The sequence below is a fragment of the Nomascus leucogenys genome, chromosome 1a (assembly GCF_006542625.1).
Source record: "Nomascus leucogenys isolate Asia chromosome 1a, Asia_NLE_v1, whole genome shotgun sequence".
NCBI lineage: Eukaryota > Metazoa > Chordata > Mammalia > Primates > Hylobatidae > Nomascus > Nomascus leucogenys.
Window position 1 is genome coordinate 15,527,887 of NC_044381.1, and position 16,685 is coordinate 15,544,571.

The window sequence follows — 16,685 nt, forward strand, 5'->3', positions numbered from 1 at the left end:
CGATTAGTATATCTGCTTCTAATAATAAAAATAACACTTAGTAGCACTTACCATGTAGTAGCTAGTCTTTCAAGCATGTTTACATATTTTATTTAATCCTTGCAACAATCCTATTAAGAGGATACCACTATTATCCTCATTTACAGAGAGGTTAACAGAGAGATTGAGAGAGGTTAAACAACATGTTCAAGGTCACACTGTTGGTAAGCGGCTGAACTGAGTCAATCTGACTCCAGCATTTGCTCTCTTAACCACAAGTCATATCCCTCTGTCTTGTTTACAGACGAAATGAAAACGGAGAGATTGAAGATACTGGAGGAAAAAATGATGGAGCAGTTTCCGGGAGAAGGAAAGAGGTGATATGCCCAAGGACACACATGGAAGAGAAAGAGAGTATATTACTTCCTATCCGCAGGAGAGAAGGAAAGAGGAAGCATAGAAAAGGGAGGGTTTTTGAAGCAGGGTTGAAGGAGATTTGATGATTCTGCAGATGTAGCTATTCCAGTGAGTTTGGTAACAACAGCACAGCCTTTGGAGTCAAATGAAGTTGAGTGGGTGCCTAGTGTAAGCTCTTTTACCTCTCTGGTCTCAGTTTTCCTCAGTGAGGATAATAATATGTATTTTCCACAATTTTGGTGAGGATTTAATGAAATAATATATGTGAAAGAATTTAATATACTGTCTGTCCTATAGTAAGCACTTAATAAATGCCAGCTTTTACCCCTCTCCAGTGGATGCCCCAGGGCCCTCACCCTGCCAGCTTTCACCTCCCTGCCTCTTAAAATGAGATCATCAAAAAGGAGGTACTGTAATACTGTGACAGCCTTCATATTTTCATATTTATAAATAAAGGCTATACTAATCCAACATATTAGTTAAGAAATAAGAAAATAGAAATTTTTTGGTGAATACTTTCAGACAAACCTATGTATGAGATGCAACCCTCCAAAAATCTGTCATCAGTATTTCCCATAATGCTTTTTAAGAACCTTATCAGTGGCTCATAGGGAACAGCAGGATATGCGGCAGATAAGGAAGGGACTTGTTTGAGGCCCTCCTTTCTGCAGAGTGGAAAAGATTTGGGGGGTTTGGGTGCTTTCAGTAAGTTATTCACTCCCTGATAAAAACCCAGACTATCTACAATGTGCCTCTTACTGCTGCACTATTGAATAAAGAGGTGAAGTCATCAAGGAGGTTCCAAGAACCAGATGCTTTTTTACTTCTAGCTCTAGAGAAGAGTTGGTCCCCTAAAACTCTGTTCAGCTGCCAATTGTAAAAGAACTGGCTGAGGCTATAGAAATAGAATTAATGAATACTCTATACCCTATGATAAAACTCTGAGCAGCTACAGAGAGAGTGATATGGTTTGGCTATGTCCTCACCCAAATCTCATCTTGATTGTAGTTCCCATAATCTCCATGTGTCGTGGGAGGGACCAGGTAGAGATAATTGAATCATGGGGGCAGTTTTCCCATCCTGTTCTCTGATAGTGAGTCAGTTCTCACAAGATCTGATGGTTTTATAAGGGGCTTTCCCCTTTACTGGGCACTTGTTTTTCTCTCTCCTGCTGCCACGTGAAGAAGGATGTGTTTGCTTCCTCTTCTGCCATGATTATAAGTTTCCTGAGTCCTCCCAATCCCTACAGAGCTGTGAGTAAATTAAACCTCTTTTCTTTATAAGTTACTCAGTCTCGGGTATGTCCTTATAGCAGTGTGACAACAGACTAATACAGGGAGATACTCAGAAAGTTTACAATTGAATAATATCACTCAGAATTTTAGAAAATGATGATTTTGATGTGAGGTGGGAGGGGGTGTTGACCCATATGGAACACAGGAGAGAACTGGTGGACAAAAAAGTACCAAGATAATGAAAGAAGTGGGTTGATTTATTTCCCTCAGCCACACTTAGTTACAAGTTTCAGCAAATCTGTTGTAAGGACTGTCTGCAGTTAATGTTATTAGACTTTAGTTGAATCTATATATTAATTGCACTTTGGTAGGTGTGCAGTCACGTTGGTGTATGTGCATGTATTTATATGTTTAGTAGACTGTTCATTCCATACTGTGTGTTCAGTCATTCTTATTCTTTACAACTAATTAGTATGTTTAGAAGAAAATCAAGTAATTAAAGGGCTGATTGTTAAGGAGAGGTTACCTTAACTAACATTTGCACTAAAGGTTCCTCATGCCTGAGTGGCAGGGGCAAGCTGTGATAGGAGCTAGCGAAGACTTGCTTCTTTGGGAGACACACACATCTGTACCTAGATTGTAGATTTCATAGAATTGTATAGAAATCTGAAAGGGACTATTTTCAGGTAGCTTACTTGCTCAGCACTGGTTTTTCATCATTAACTGGGGTGACCTCTACTGAAATGGTTTTACGTATCTTATGTTTCCCATCTGACAACTGGATTATAAAATCATCAGCAAGGCTCTCTGAGTCATCATGCATGTACGTCAACCTCACTCCTGGAAGAAGGAAAAAAAATAAGTAAATCTTCCTTATGATTGAACCATCATGACATATGTCACAGATAATGTCTTAATTTTCAAGGCAGGGGTATTAGCAAGAGTTCATTTATCAGTGCAGTATGGTGAAATTAAACTTGTTTTGTGAAGTAAAAGAGTGCCTTCTTAGCCTATTAAAGACTTTTTATTTAAATAATTTAGTATTTGATTAAGGGTGTTATTTAAAATCAGTTAGGAAGGAATATATTTTTAAATAAACTATATAAACAAAGGTGTGGGGTATTTAAATAAAACTGAGAAAGTTAATTACTTGGGGAAAATTATAGAGTTATATCCCTACCTCGAGCCAATCAGCAAAATGAATTCTTAATAGATCAAAACTTAAATATTAAAAATAAAACTATTTTTTTAAAAATCTACCTAACATTTAAATGGAAATTCAAGAGACTCAGAACAGCCAAAACAGCCTCGAAAAAGAACAAAATCGGAAGCCTAACATTTCACATTTTCAAAACTTACTTCAGAGCTACTAAAATACTAGGAGATGTGCACCCAGATTTATATAAAATGTTTACTGAAATATAAGTTTTAATATCAAGAAATGGAAAACTATCTGGATATTTTAAAGTGGGAGATAGTTGTATAAAATTGTAGCACAGGAGCCAGTACAGTGGTGAGCGCCTGTAGTCCTAACAGCTCGTCAGGGCTCAAGTGGGAGGATCGCTTGAGGCCAGGAGTTCAAGGCCAGTTCGGAAAACATAATGAGACCTTGTCTTTAAAAGATTTTTTTTTGAAACAATAGCCAGGTGACGCCTGTAGTCATAGCTGCTCAAGAGGCTCAGGCAGGGAGGAATGCTTGATCCCAGGAATTTGAGACTGCAGTGAGCTATGATCATCCCACTTCACTCAAGCCTGGGTGACAAAGTCATCTCTTTTAAAAAATTACAGCATAGTAAGTCTATATTGATGATTTTATAATGTAATTATCAAAAGCTACATTTTCAATAATAATAACAATTTTTTTTGTGACAGAGTCTCACTCTGTCACCCAGGCTGGAATGCAGTGACATGATCTTGGCTCACTGCAACATCTACCTCCTGGGTTCAAGCGATTCTCACGCCTCAGCCTCCCAAGTAGCTGGGGTTACAGACAGGTGTGACCATACCTGGCTAATTTTTGTATTTTTAGTAGAGTCTAGGTTTTGCTATGTTGGCCAAGCTGGTCTCGAACTCCTGACCTCAAGTGATCCACCCATCTCAGCCTCCCAAAGTGCTGGCATTACACGTGTGAGCTACCATGCCTAGCCTCAATATTTTAAAAGTAAGAAGAGGCCAGGTATGGTGACCCACTCCTGTAATACCAGCACTTTGGAAAGCCAGTGCAGGAAAATCACTTGAGCCCAGGAGTTTGAGACCAGCCTGGACAACATAGGGAGACCCTGTCTCTACAAAAGATTTTTTTAATCAGCCAGTGGTATGTGTGGTGACTTGTGCCTGTAGTCCCAGCTAGTTGGGAGGCTGAGGCCAGAGGATCACTTGAGCCCTGGAAGTCGAGGCTGGAATGAACTGTGATTGCACAACCACAATCCAGCCTAAGTGACAGTGCAAGACCCTGTCTCCAAAAAAAAAAAAAAAGTAAGAAGAAAAACAGATTATATAATACGGGAAGAGTTTTATAAACTGTGTATATTTGTATGGGGGGATGTTTACGAGAATACACTAAAGTTTTTAAAAAATGTAGCCATAAATGAACCACAGATAAAATAGAGGTGAAAATCTAATTTCTGAGAAAGTCACCAAAATATTAACCCAAATACTAATTTTTATGTAGGAAATTGTTATTTTTTCTTCAAAATGACTGTGTCCAAACTGTACACAATGATCATATAATTCTTATTTAACTAGATAATAACCAACAAATGTTATTCTTAAAAAATTGACTTTCTTGAGAGTAAAATTTGAATTATTATTTTTTCCTTGATCAAATTTGAAAAAAAAATTTTAAACAATGTATTCTACGATTTGTAGCATGTGGTTATTGATTTGGTGATACCATCATTTATGTCCTAGAATATATTTCTTTGCAATTGATAAAAGCTGAGAAATATATAAATACACTTTTTAAATTTAAACCTGAGATGATTTTTGCAACAATTACAAAAAACCTTTGGGGCAGAAAGCTTACACACTAGTTGGGGAAACAAATAACTAAAAGAAGTTGAAAAAATGTTACAGAAGTGCTAAGATGAAGCAAGCACAGAGAAGGAGTGTTCTGGAGACCCTGGGTGGGGCTCAAGCGGAGGTTAACAGAAAGGTGCGTTCTGAAGGCACAGCCTTGGCTAGCCTGGCAAAGGAGGGGGAAGGACCTTACAGGCTTGGAAAAGAAAACGCCTAAGGAAGAAGAATGGGAGGAAGCAGTAATTCAGGAACCGCACACTTTTCTCAAATTTTTAAAAGTATTTTCATATGTGAAAAATGGGATAAGATTGAATTTTTTAAAAGAGTAATTAAAAAATAATTCAGGCACTATGCAATGTCCCATTTCTCTAAAGAGCAAATTATCCCCTCAGAGAATAATGAGCGTTATTATATGTGGTTCTATATTTGTTTCAACTGTGGAAATTTTGGCAGACCAATCTCTTAAAATGTAGTTTCATGATCGCAATAGTTTTAAAAAGAATTTTTTTATTATAGCGTTAAATGTTTGAATGACAAAAAAACTCAAATATCACTTTTAATGGTAGTCTAAAAGTAAAAGAAAACATGCTGTTGCCTTTTCAATTACCTACTACCTCTACCTAGGGCTTCCTGTCCTACATTAGTCCAGGCCTAGAGAGAGCCCTTGAGGGACAAATGAATAAATTGGTGAATGCTGTTTCTTCACCCCCTATTTCTGTGATGTATTATTATATTTTCCAGGTTAAATTATTTTTTAATTTTTATTTTTTAATTGGCAAATAAACATTGTATATATTTATGATATATAACGGGGTGTTTTGATGCATGTGTACATTGCGAAATGGGTTTATTTTGTTTTTTGTTTGTTTGTTTTTTGACACAGTCTCACTCTGTCGCCCAGGCTGGAAGTCTGGAGTGCAGTGGCACGATCTCGGCTCACTGCAACTTCTGCCTCCCAGGCTCAAGCGATTCTCATACCTCAGCCTCCTGAGAAGCTGGGATTACAGAAGTGCACCATCACACTCGGCTAATTTTTGCATTTTTAGTAGAGACAGCATTCCACCATATTGGCCAGGCTGGTGTCAAATTCCTGACCTCAAGTGATCCACCTGTCTTGGTCTCCCAAAGTGTTGGGATTACAGGTGTGAGCTACGAGGCCTGGCCACATTGTGGAATGGTTAAATCAAGCTAAGTCACATATGCATTACTTCTCATACTCATTTTTTTTTGATTGGTGAGAACTCTTAAAATCTACTGTCTTAGGAATTTTCAAATATGCAATATATTGTTAACTATAGTCACTATGCTGTACAATAAATCTCTTGAACTTACTCCTCCTGTCTAACCGAAATTTCATATCCTTTAACAAACATCTCCCCAATCCTCCCACCCTCAGCCTCTAGTAACCACCATTCTACTCTCTGCTTATATTAGTTTGACCTTTTTAGATTTCACATATAAGTATGGGTTAAATTATTCAACCAACAATAACAAATGCATGGAAGTAGAACATGCTATACCAGTCTTGAGGAGTTCCATGGAAAAGCTGTCAACAGGTACATGTTTCTGGTGAGGATTGGCTGGCTGCTTATTCTCAGAGAAGTCTTTGCTAAACCCCCTATAGATGAGGAGGCCATGGCGTGGCTTTTGAGTGATGGTGAACAGCAGGGGATCCTGGGGAATGTCCAGGTCCACAGCACTGATGATTGAAGAGCCCAGCTCTTTCATCTGACCCTCACACACCTGAGCAAGAACACATTAGAAAAGTCAGTGATGCATGAAAGACAACTTGTCTTTCTTTGGAAAACTGCTCAAAAGAAATCATCTGAATATATCCTACTTCAAATTTTCTATGAGATTTGTATAGGATGAGTCCTAAAAAGAAATTGCTGGTTTAATAGGAATGTAAAAGAAACAACAGATCTATTAATCTCCCTTACATTTTTTTCTGAAGATTTCAAAGCACTTTATTCATTTCCATGAAGGACAAAGGACATATAATTTTTAAAATATGTATTGTTCATAAGTCAAAGGTCAGGGGAAAAATGCTACCAAGACAGTGTTTGCTTTCAAGAAGTCATGGAAAAGTTCAGTTGTAAAACTGATTCTAGAGCCTTCACCTTCAAAAACCAATCCTCATGGATCTCCTTGCTTCTACAAGTCTTATGTTTCCATCTGCTTTATAAGTGACACAAATATCTGCTACATACACTAAGCATATTTGGTGGTTTTTATATTTGTTATTGCAGTGAAAACTTCTGTATTTCCATTGAAATCAACAACAATGCCAAAGGATGCTGCTGGATGCATAATTATGTATATTTTCATAATGGGTCCCTCATCTCCCTCCAATTCTCATACTTCCAAATTTCCTGAACTACTCTTCCCATTCCCTCTCACACCCACTTCAGGTTTCATAATCCTTTAAACACAAAGACAATTGAATGTTTATCATTTCATGTAGCATCTAGTCATTTAGAACTTGACAGTATGTTACTTAGCTGATTCAAACTTCTTTTCTCATAATGAGGATTGAGAGAACAAAGAAGTATTTCTGTTGCCCATTTTGAAATATAGCAAAATCTAAATAATAAGAGTATATAAATTCTACACATGCATATTGGTAATCTGCAATGTTACTATGCTACATAGTATTCTCAACAACCCAAGTCAGGTAAGACTGCGAAGGTCCACCAAGAACTATAACTCAAGGAAGAAAATGTCTAGTGCTGCTAGATATTCATAAACAAGAATCACAAAAGGGCAGAGATCAGGATGTTTTCATGACTGAGAAGGCAATTAAGCCTTGAAGGACATGTATGGTTTGAATTTATGAAAACTTTCCTTCCTTCCTTCCTTCCTTCCTTCCTTCCTTTCCCTCCCTCCCTCCCTTCCTCCCTCTCTTTCTTTCTTCTTTCTTTCTCTTTTCTTTCTCTTTCCTTCTCTCTCCTTCCTTCCTCTCTTCTTCTCTTTCCCTCCCTCCCTTTTTTCTTTTCCTTTGCCTTTCTCCCTTTCCCTCCTTCCCTCCCTCCTTCCCTCCCTCCCTCCTTCCGTCCTTCCTTCCCTCCCTCCCTCCCTCCCTCCTTCCTTTCTTCCTTCCTTCCACATGGTCTTCTCTGTTGCCCAGGCTACAGTGCAGTGGCTCAATCATGGCTCGTTGCAGACTCACCCACCCAGGCTTAAGCAATCCTCCCACCTCAGCCCCCAAGTAGCTAAGACCATAGGCATGTGCCACCAGCCTGGCTAATTTTTAAAATTTATTTTTATTATTTGTAGAGATGGTGTTTTGCCACATTGCCCAGGCTGGTCTTGAACTCCTGGGCTCAAAGGATCCTCCTGCTTCAGCCTCCCAAAGTGCTGGGATTACTGTGCTTGGCCTAAAGCATCCTTTCATTTCACCCTCTCTTACTGACTTTGAAGGGCACCCTCCTGCAATCACATTTTATTGAACATGTGTTAACAAAAAATCACTTGCCATATATGATACTTGTGCTAAAAGGATGCTGATTTTCTTTTATCTAGCCCTACTTATTAAAGATTAAAGTGGCATCATAGTTCAACTTACAATGGTATACTTATGAAAACATTTTAAATAGGACCTTGCCTTTTTCTCCAAGAACTTTAATAAAGCAACTTAAAATAGTTATAATATCCTTCTTCATAGAGCTTGACTAAAACGTGAGGTTGTTTCTTGCAGATTGAATAGATTATTGAGATTAGGACAACAAAAATTTTAGATCAATATACATAAAATGCCAAACCTTATTAGTAGACAGCTTTGGAATGGATTATAATAAACTAAAACCTCAAATCTTCTTGCAGCATAACTTGATGGAAGCCCAACTATCTACAAAATAAATGCATTTTCTCACAAGAAAGCAAAATATGGTTATCTAAAAAAAAAATTATGTGAAGCTTAAAGTCTGCTTGCCCGTAACACACAGGACTTCATATTTTTCACTCTCCAGTAGTCTCTCTAGGGAATGCAGGTAAAACCATGACAACTTTGGCCAGGCGCGGTGGCTCAAGCCTGTAATCCAGCACTTTGGAAGGCCGAGGCGGGCGGATCACAAGGTCAGGAGATCAAAACCATCCTAGCTAACACGATGAAAGCCTGTCTCCAGTAAAAATACAAAAAATTAGCCAGGCGTGGTGGCAGGCGCCTGTAGTCCCAGCTACTCAGGAGGCTGAGGCAGGAGAATGCCGTGAACCTGGGAGGCAGAGCTTGCATTGAGCCGAGATCGCGCCACTGCACTCCAGCCTGGGCGACAGAGCGAGACTCCGTCTCAAAAAAAAACCAAAACAAAACAAAACAAAAAAAACACCATGACTACTTCCAGAAAAGAGCAAGGGACAACTTCCCAGTGGTCTTATTACTTTCAGAAGCCCCAGCCCTAGGCAGATACAAGACAATAGAGGTAGGTATAGATGGAATCACCTGTAGATTTTTTCTCTCTCACAATTACTGAAGGACTCTCCAGAGAAACCCATGTGCCAACAGAAGAGGAAAGGCAAGAAGATTAATAATTTTCAAATGATTGCATTACATAACATAGCCTTCCCCACTCCTCACCAATGCAATGTGTTAATGCACTTAGAGCAATGTAAATGGACTAATTGAAAATAAAAATCAAAATGATAAAAGAGAAATGGAACATTTTGATATGTTTCTTACAGTAATATTCTGCACTACAAAGTCAGGAGCTTCATCATTTGTGGGGTTGATTATAATAGAAAATGGTATCTCCAAGGAGTGTTGCTTCCCATCTGTGACGTACACCGTGAACTGGTCGGCAGTTGGTTCTATCCTCAGATGCCTGGACTGCACATAGTTAATGTGAAAAGCATTCATGTCTTCCCACTGAAATGAATCTAGAGCACACCAAGATGGAACAGACAAATAAGAAAAGATTTTTTTCCAAGTTTTTGGTCCTTAATCCTTAACCCAATAATAGTCAATTTCTCAGTAATGCAAATAAGAGATCATAGCAGTTGACCTAAGTATCTGTTATCAAGGGCTGCTACAACAGCCAACCATCAACATAAAGGCAGATATCCATAGATCATAAAGAAGAATAAAATTTGCATGGAGAACAGAAGAGTAATACTTTTTAACTAGTATGCACAGGGACTTCAAGAATACTTCAGATACTTAGAATAGATGTCGGAGACCTTCCCTTGATTAAATGACTACTTTTGCATGAAAGGTTCTCTGTCATACTTGAGTATAAAAAGAGACCACCTCCGTCACGTAAAGGCAAAACAAGAGTTAATCAATCATCTGCCTACTTGAAGACGTACATATCAAGCAAGGTGTTGGATTGAGTGGAATTAGCTAACCCGTTGTTTTAGTATTTTGACATGGGCTTAAATCCAAAGAGAAAAAGGCTCAAAGATGTGCATTAAGTCACAAGAAAAATTGAGTAACATTGAATGCAATTAACCTTAAATTCAGTCTCTTTCATATTTAAAATGGACATTATTCAAAAGGGGTTTGGAGAATCATTTATATGTCTTTGGAAGATTTTGTTTTTGCTTTCTGTTTTTGTTTTGGTTGGTTTGTTTTTGACTGAAATACAAGAGCTATTTAAGTATCTGGGACACATTTTGGTTTTAAAATTAATGTCATCTGCTTCAACATTTCAGGCTTTCTCTCCGTTACACCCATAGTATATTTCCTCACCCTTTCCACCAATATCTATTCAAAATGCTAAAAGGTTGTGAGAATGAGACCTTGTGAGCTCCCACTAGATTCACTGTCTCATGGTATCCTGTGTTGCTATGAAGGCCTTTTAAACCATTCTTTCTTCAATGTTTATTCTTGTATTTTTCATAAGTAAAATTCCATTTATTTTGAAGTAAATTTGCATGCATGGGGAAAGTCAGAATAAAAATTTAAATGAAAAATAGTGAGATTCGAAAGCATCAGCTATAATAGTAATAATAATTCGTTGAATACATATGGTGCTTTAAACTTTTTTTTTTTTTTTTTTGAGACGGAGTTTCGCTCTTGCTATCCGGATTGGAGTGCAATGGCACAATCTCAGCTCACTGCAACCTCTGCCTCCTGGTTTCAAGCAATTCTCCTGCCTCAGCCTCCCAAGTAGCTGGGATTACAGGCATGTGCCACCACACCCAGCTAATTTTTTATATTTAGTAGAGACGAGGTTTCACCACGTTGGTTAGGCTGGGCTCGAACTTCTGACCTCAGGTGACCTGCCCATCTCGGCCTCCCAAAGTGCTGGGATTACAGGCGTCAGCCACCACGCCCAGTGCTTTAAACATTTTGAAAGTCCTTACCCAGTTATTAAGCATGACCTGGCCAATCACATCCATAAATATAAGGAAGGGAGTCATTGCTGGTCACGAAGCTACAACTTACCTATACTTATGCCAATATTGCTTTTTTCAAAACCCACAGAAGGGAGTATATTTTCAAGGTAGCCAAACTGGGGAGGAGAAACCAAAACAAATTCCAAGTCATCTGCTGCAGTGTCAGGGTCAGTGGCGGACAAATGGTTAATGGTAAGGGCTGTTGAGCAGCCCTCATCTACAACAAACATGGCACCTGCATACAAATAAAAACACAATTCCAACTTAGCATGAAATCCTCTAAACAGACTAGGTAGGACAAAATGCAGTGACTGAAATTCTAGTTCAGAGAAGCCTCCCATGTGCAAAAACATTTCCACAGGAGATGTTCATTTTCTTTGGCATAATTCTCTTTAAAGTGAAAATCCTGAGCAGTAATGAGTGAATTTACTTTGACTTATAGAATTATATGTTTTTTCTTGTACAGGCAAGCCAGAAGATAATGGAAAGACAGCAGAAATACTAACTGCTCCAGCACAGCCCTTTAGTCATTCTCAAGGAACTCTGATTTCCCTTGTGTCTCTATGGAAGTGACAAATGAAAGTAAGAATTGCCAAACTGTTTTAATGTTAAGCCACTAAACGTAGTTTATGTACTCTTCAAGATCAGTTGGTACCTCTGTTTGTCAGAGCGTTAATTGCCTGAGAGCTATTATGAATTACTCATAACGAAGATTTTTTTCATGGCTTGATGCTTAATTATTCTGCTGGGATAATGCTTTCTTTCCAGAACACTGCTTGGGAGATAGTTTGCAAATTACAATAACATTCATACATATGCTTATGTTTTTTTCTGAGAGACAGAACATATACATAATGCCTATGAAAAGATGACTTTCTAAAAAGCAAATAAGGTTAAATGTATATAAATGGTCTCTCCGGTATACTCACTCTGTTCTAACAGAAATTGCTATGGATAAAATAAATTACTCTCTCTTCAGCAAGCAAATTATATTTTCCCATGTGAAATAAAATCAGAATATTTGAGGATTGCAATGTTGTCCTTGTCCCAACACACACACAAAGACACACACACACACACACACACACCCCAACACACATATTCTCTCTCCATACAGAAATATTAAAATTTTTAAACATGCAAATTTTTTTGCCCTGTAATCTTAACAGATTTGAGTTTTCCACAAATTTGTGTTGAGGCAATTATTGAAGGACAATTCCGTATGGTGGTTTTCTTTTTAGACTATAAGTGAAATGTATTATTTCACTGAACCACAGGTATGACACTAGGTCAGACAATACTACTGGAACAGAAAAACACATTGTCACCTATTGCAATGGAAGGTGGCTGGTTGTCTACTGGGTATACCGTGATGTTGAGATCATACACTGGAAAGGACGCATGAAGTGGAACAGATGGATTGGGTCCATTGTAGCAACAGCCATTCACAAAAGGGCCAGCCTCTCCATCCGAAACCACCAATGTAATGGTGTCAAAACAAGGCATCATGCCAATCTCGCCACCTGGAAGACACAACTATAGCTGAAACCTGACTTTTTAAAAATATAGAATACCAAGATGAAATCTACTCACACCTCTTCTACAAGCACTGAAATGGCAAGGAAAAAAAGTTATGTGGATAAAATAAATGTAAAACCCAACTTTATCACTATGAAATTGAATATAGTCATGAAAATAATGCAAAAATTCTTGCCCATCTGTTACCTCTGGTGAACTCCCTACCAGCCATCTATCATGATAAGGAGGGACAAAACTGGGCCAACAAGGGTCTGACAGTTCATGAATGAACAAGGGCACGAAGCTTCACTAGTGAAGGTTTCATTCTTCCCTTATAATCATTTCATGTTATGACCAACCTTAGGGAGAGGGAGAAGGCATCCTTGTCCCTTTGGTAATTGTCTTTCCATTTGCATTAACCACCTTAAATGAACAACTATCAACCACAGAGCAGTTATGAGAAAAGAGGATGTTGGATAGGTGAAATACAAAAGTAGGCCACATTTTTGCCATTTCTTTCAATATTCTTCTTATTACACATTAGCCAGGATGTTTTTAAAAATAGCAACAGTCTGTGGAAAAGAAGAGGCATTTATTTTCATTTTCTTCTTTTCACTCTTTAGGTCTTACATCTGTAGGATTAAAAATGTCCCCAGTTTAGACAGTGAGAGGAAGAAGGAAGAAAATGTCAGGATTAGATAGTTTATCAGCAACAGGGCAATCTGCTCTTGGGTTACCAACTAAGAGCCTGGAGTAAGAGTGCTTGCTATCCAGGACACAGAAAAGTTTTGCACACGTGCTGTTGGTAATTCTCATGCATCACCATGAAAATCTCAAGAAGGGAGTGACATGGTTTGGTTGTGCCCCTGCTCAAATCTCATCTGGAGTTGTAACTCCCACAATTCCCACATTTCGTGGGAGGAACCCAGTGGGAGGTGACTGAATTATGGGGGCAGGTCTTTCCTGCACTTTTCTCATGATGGTGAATGAGTCTCATGAGATCTGATGGTTTTAAAAATGGGAGTTTCCCTGCATAAGCTCTCTTTGCTTGCTGCCATCCATGTAAGATGTGACTTGCTCCTCCTTGCCTTCTGCCATGATCGTGAGGCTTCCCAGCCACATGGAACTGTAAGTCCATTAAACCCCTTTCTTTTGTAAATTGCCCAAGCTCGGGTATGTCTTTATCAGCAGCCTCAAAATGGACTAATACAGGGAGGAATTAATGCTTGGAGTTTTGATGAACCTAGGGTACAAAAGATCAGGGACATCCTCTCTTTTCACCAGACACTCTGGTCAAATCTGCAGAGCTCTGTAGTTGCCATTATTTCCCCTGTTTAAAAATGACAAGGAAAATCTAGAGATTATATTATTGAGCAATCAAGTGTGCAAAGGATGAGAAAACTGGGCTTAAAAGGAAAAGCAGAATTGAAGTTGAGAAAATTAGAAAGAAACAATCAGCCTTCAATGTGAGAAAGAGTCAAAAATAAGAGACCTCTCACCTATTCATATATCTAAAATGCAAATTGGCTTAAAAATGTGTTCATTAGTAATTCACTCAGTAAATATTTATTCAACACCTACTATGTGATAATTAGTGTTTCCGGCACACCAGCAGAGAAAAAGGCACACATTTTGGAACTGTCAAAAGACATTTCAAAACAATGTCAAATGTCAAAAGACCCACTATGCGTCAGGCACTGACACAGTCAAATGGTAGAGAAGGAAATGCAGTGTGGTTAGAATAGCACAGATATATGTAAGTATGTATGATGTAGAACCACATGAAATTGCTACAATTAAACCATTTTTTACCTGTTAAATGGCAATTTTATGTATGCCAGCCTGATAGTGTGCAAGGTGCTGAGGGTGAAAGAAGATGAGAGTTTTAGCTGACAATGGCGTAGGGGCAGGGCATACGTGCCAAGGAAAGTCAGCAAAGTTTCCAGATGCCTTTGCTGGCTTTGTGCTGAGCATTAAAGGATGAGTAAGAGTTTGCCAAGCAGATAAGGTAGAACATTGCGGGATGGGACAGAAGATCTGTAGGGAGAGGCAATGGGGGAGAGAAATGAAAAGTCACTCTAGAAAGAGAAGACAGCTTTAAAAACAGAGAAGGCAAATTGCAAATTGAGTAACCATAATTTCTCTATAATGGAAGTGTAGGATATATTTACAGAAATAGCTGGGAAAGCAGGCCAAATATTAAGCCCCTAAAAAGCCTACAATATAGGTAGTGAAATTCTTTACCTTGAAATGGAATATAGCCTAAGGATATGATTGCTACTTACAAATGTTAATCATAGAGTTATTAAAAAAAAATTTGAGGTTAGACAGGGTCTCACTCTGTTGCCCAGGTTGGAGTGCAGTGGCGTGATCTTGGCTTACTCTAGCTTCCACCTCCTGAGCTCAAGTGATCCTCCTACCTCAGCCTCCAAGTAGCTGTGACCAGATAATGTTAATTGGGAGAATAGCAAATTGTTAATGGACTTTCATATAGTAAGATGTTATTCTGTTACTAAAACATATTTATAATAACTTTCTAACATTTAATATATATTTTAATAAACATTTTAGGTGATAATCTAAATGATAAAAGTAATCTGCAAAGCTGCATATGTGACAACATATGTGCAACTATGTTAAAATTATGGCCAGAATAAAGAGAATAAAATACCATAATACTGAAATGTGAACAGTGACTCTTTTAGATATGTAATAAGGTGATTTTTCAAAACTTCATTGTACTTTTCCATTCTTTCCAAGTTTTCTGCAATGAGTGTGTATTATTTTTATACTTATAGAAACAAATAAAGTAATGCTAATAAAATTATTCTTAGGTGGCCTCTAAATCAACATGTAGAAGCAAGAGAAGGGCCAGAAAACTCACTGAAACCTCAGATCCTACAATGCTGTGATTCTTTATCCTGATCCCAGCCCAGGGCTGGGTAACTACCAACTGAGTAAGTAAGTAATCATTACAAGAAAACGTTAACATTCAAATACCAAAATACCCTTTGAACCGAGTATTCCTTCTAACTTAGTAACATAACCAAAAGCCATCTATTTGAAATAATTTGCCCCAATGTCCTGTCCTACTGGGTTTTATTTAAAAAACAAATTAGTTAATAGTCCCGTCTATGGCTGTTACACTACAGGAGATTTAGAAATCTGTATACCTGTTGTTTAGCACTTAGAACAAAGCACTGGAAAAGAAGACAGATTCTTCTCACCCCTAATTTACCAGTGCTGCATGAGCCTGCCAGAGATGTTAAATAATTAAGCAATAAATAACAATCATTGGTCTTTGGATCCCTTTTCTGCCAGTCTATTTCAGATCCATTAGGGAAATAAAAAATGAGTACCTAGTTGTGAACTCCTGAGGGACATCAAACATATGAACTATGCTCCTCAGGACAAGGAAATCACCCATGAAACCTTTCCTAAGACTAAACACAGATAAGAGGATACAGAGATACCATTTAAAGAAAAAAGATGTCTGGTGAAGTGATTAAAATGTCCCGAGACATCGGGTGTTCCAATAAATCACTGTTTTCCAAAGTATATAGGACAAATATTATTTCAAAATGTCTTCTCCCATTTCTGAATTAATCCTTTGCTATCTCCATTCCTCCTCCTTGAATTTATTTCATGCCTCACTGCTTGAATCTCTTCAAATAAGAAACTGATTTGAATTCTGAAAGTTCTTATTTCCTATACCACTCACCTGACCTTACATACTTGATCATACTTCCTGCATTGGGACCTTACATACTTGATCATACTTCCTGCATTGGAACTTGCAGTTTAAAGAGGCATATGGATGAGTAGACAGGAAATTGGACTAGAGTACAGCAAAAGCCAGCAGATGAAATATGCAGCATTGTTATCAAGGAAGTGTCCCCAACTCAGACCTCAGAAGATGTGCAAGGGGAGATGATGTGATGATGTGCAGTGTGTCAGTGTCAGTCACACTGTCATCTTTGCATGCCAATGGGTTTTGTCTACCCATTTAAGTTCAAAGTCTTTCATAGGAGGGTCTAGGTCATATTCCTGTGTACCCCACAGTGCTTAGTGCTCTTAGTGCTATAACTTACAGATATCAGATGTTGAATTAATATTTTTTAGTGGAACAAATGCCACTTGGGTGACAACATAAAGCAATGCCAGAAATGTAACTGCAGTGCTAAT

General features: G+C 38.2%; 1 protein-coding gene across 1 annotated transcript in view; it reads right to left on the reverse strand.

Annotated features, from left to right (window-relative positions):
- FREM1 (FRAS1 related extracellular matrix 1) overlaps positions 1-16,685 on the reverse strand; it is a 173,986-nt gene that overhangs the window by 59,259 nt on the left and 98,042 nt on the right. Inside the window, exons 17-21 of the mRNA XM_004086992.3 lie at positions 12,311-12,505; positions 11,032-11,217; positions 9,325-9,521; positions 6,170-6,392; positions 2,327-2,471 (exon numbers count right to left, since the gene is read on the reverse strand). Coding sequence (XP_004087040.2) covers positions 2,327-2,471; positions 6,170-6,392; positions 9,325-9,521; positions 11,032-11,217; positions 12,311-12,505 — 946 coding nt within the window. The remainder of the gene's footprint in view (positions 1-2,326; positions 2,472-6,169; positions 6,393-9,324; positions 9,522-11,031; positions 11,218-12,310; positions 12,506-16,685) is intronic.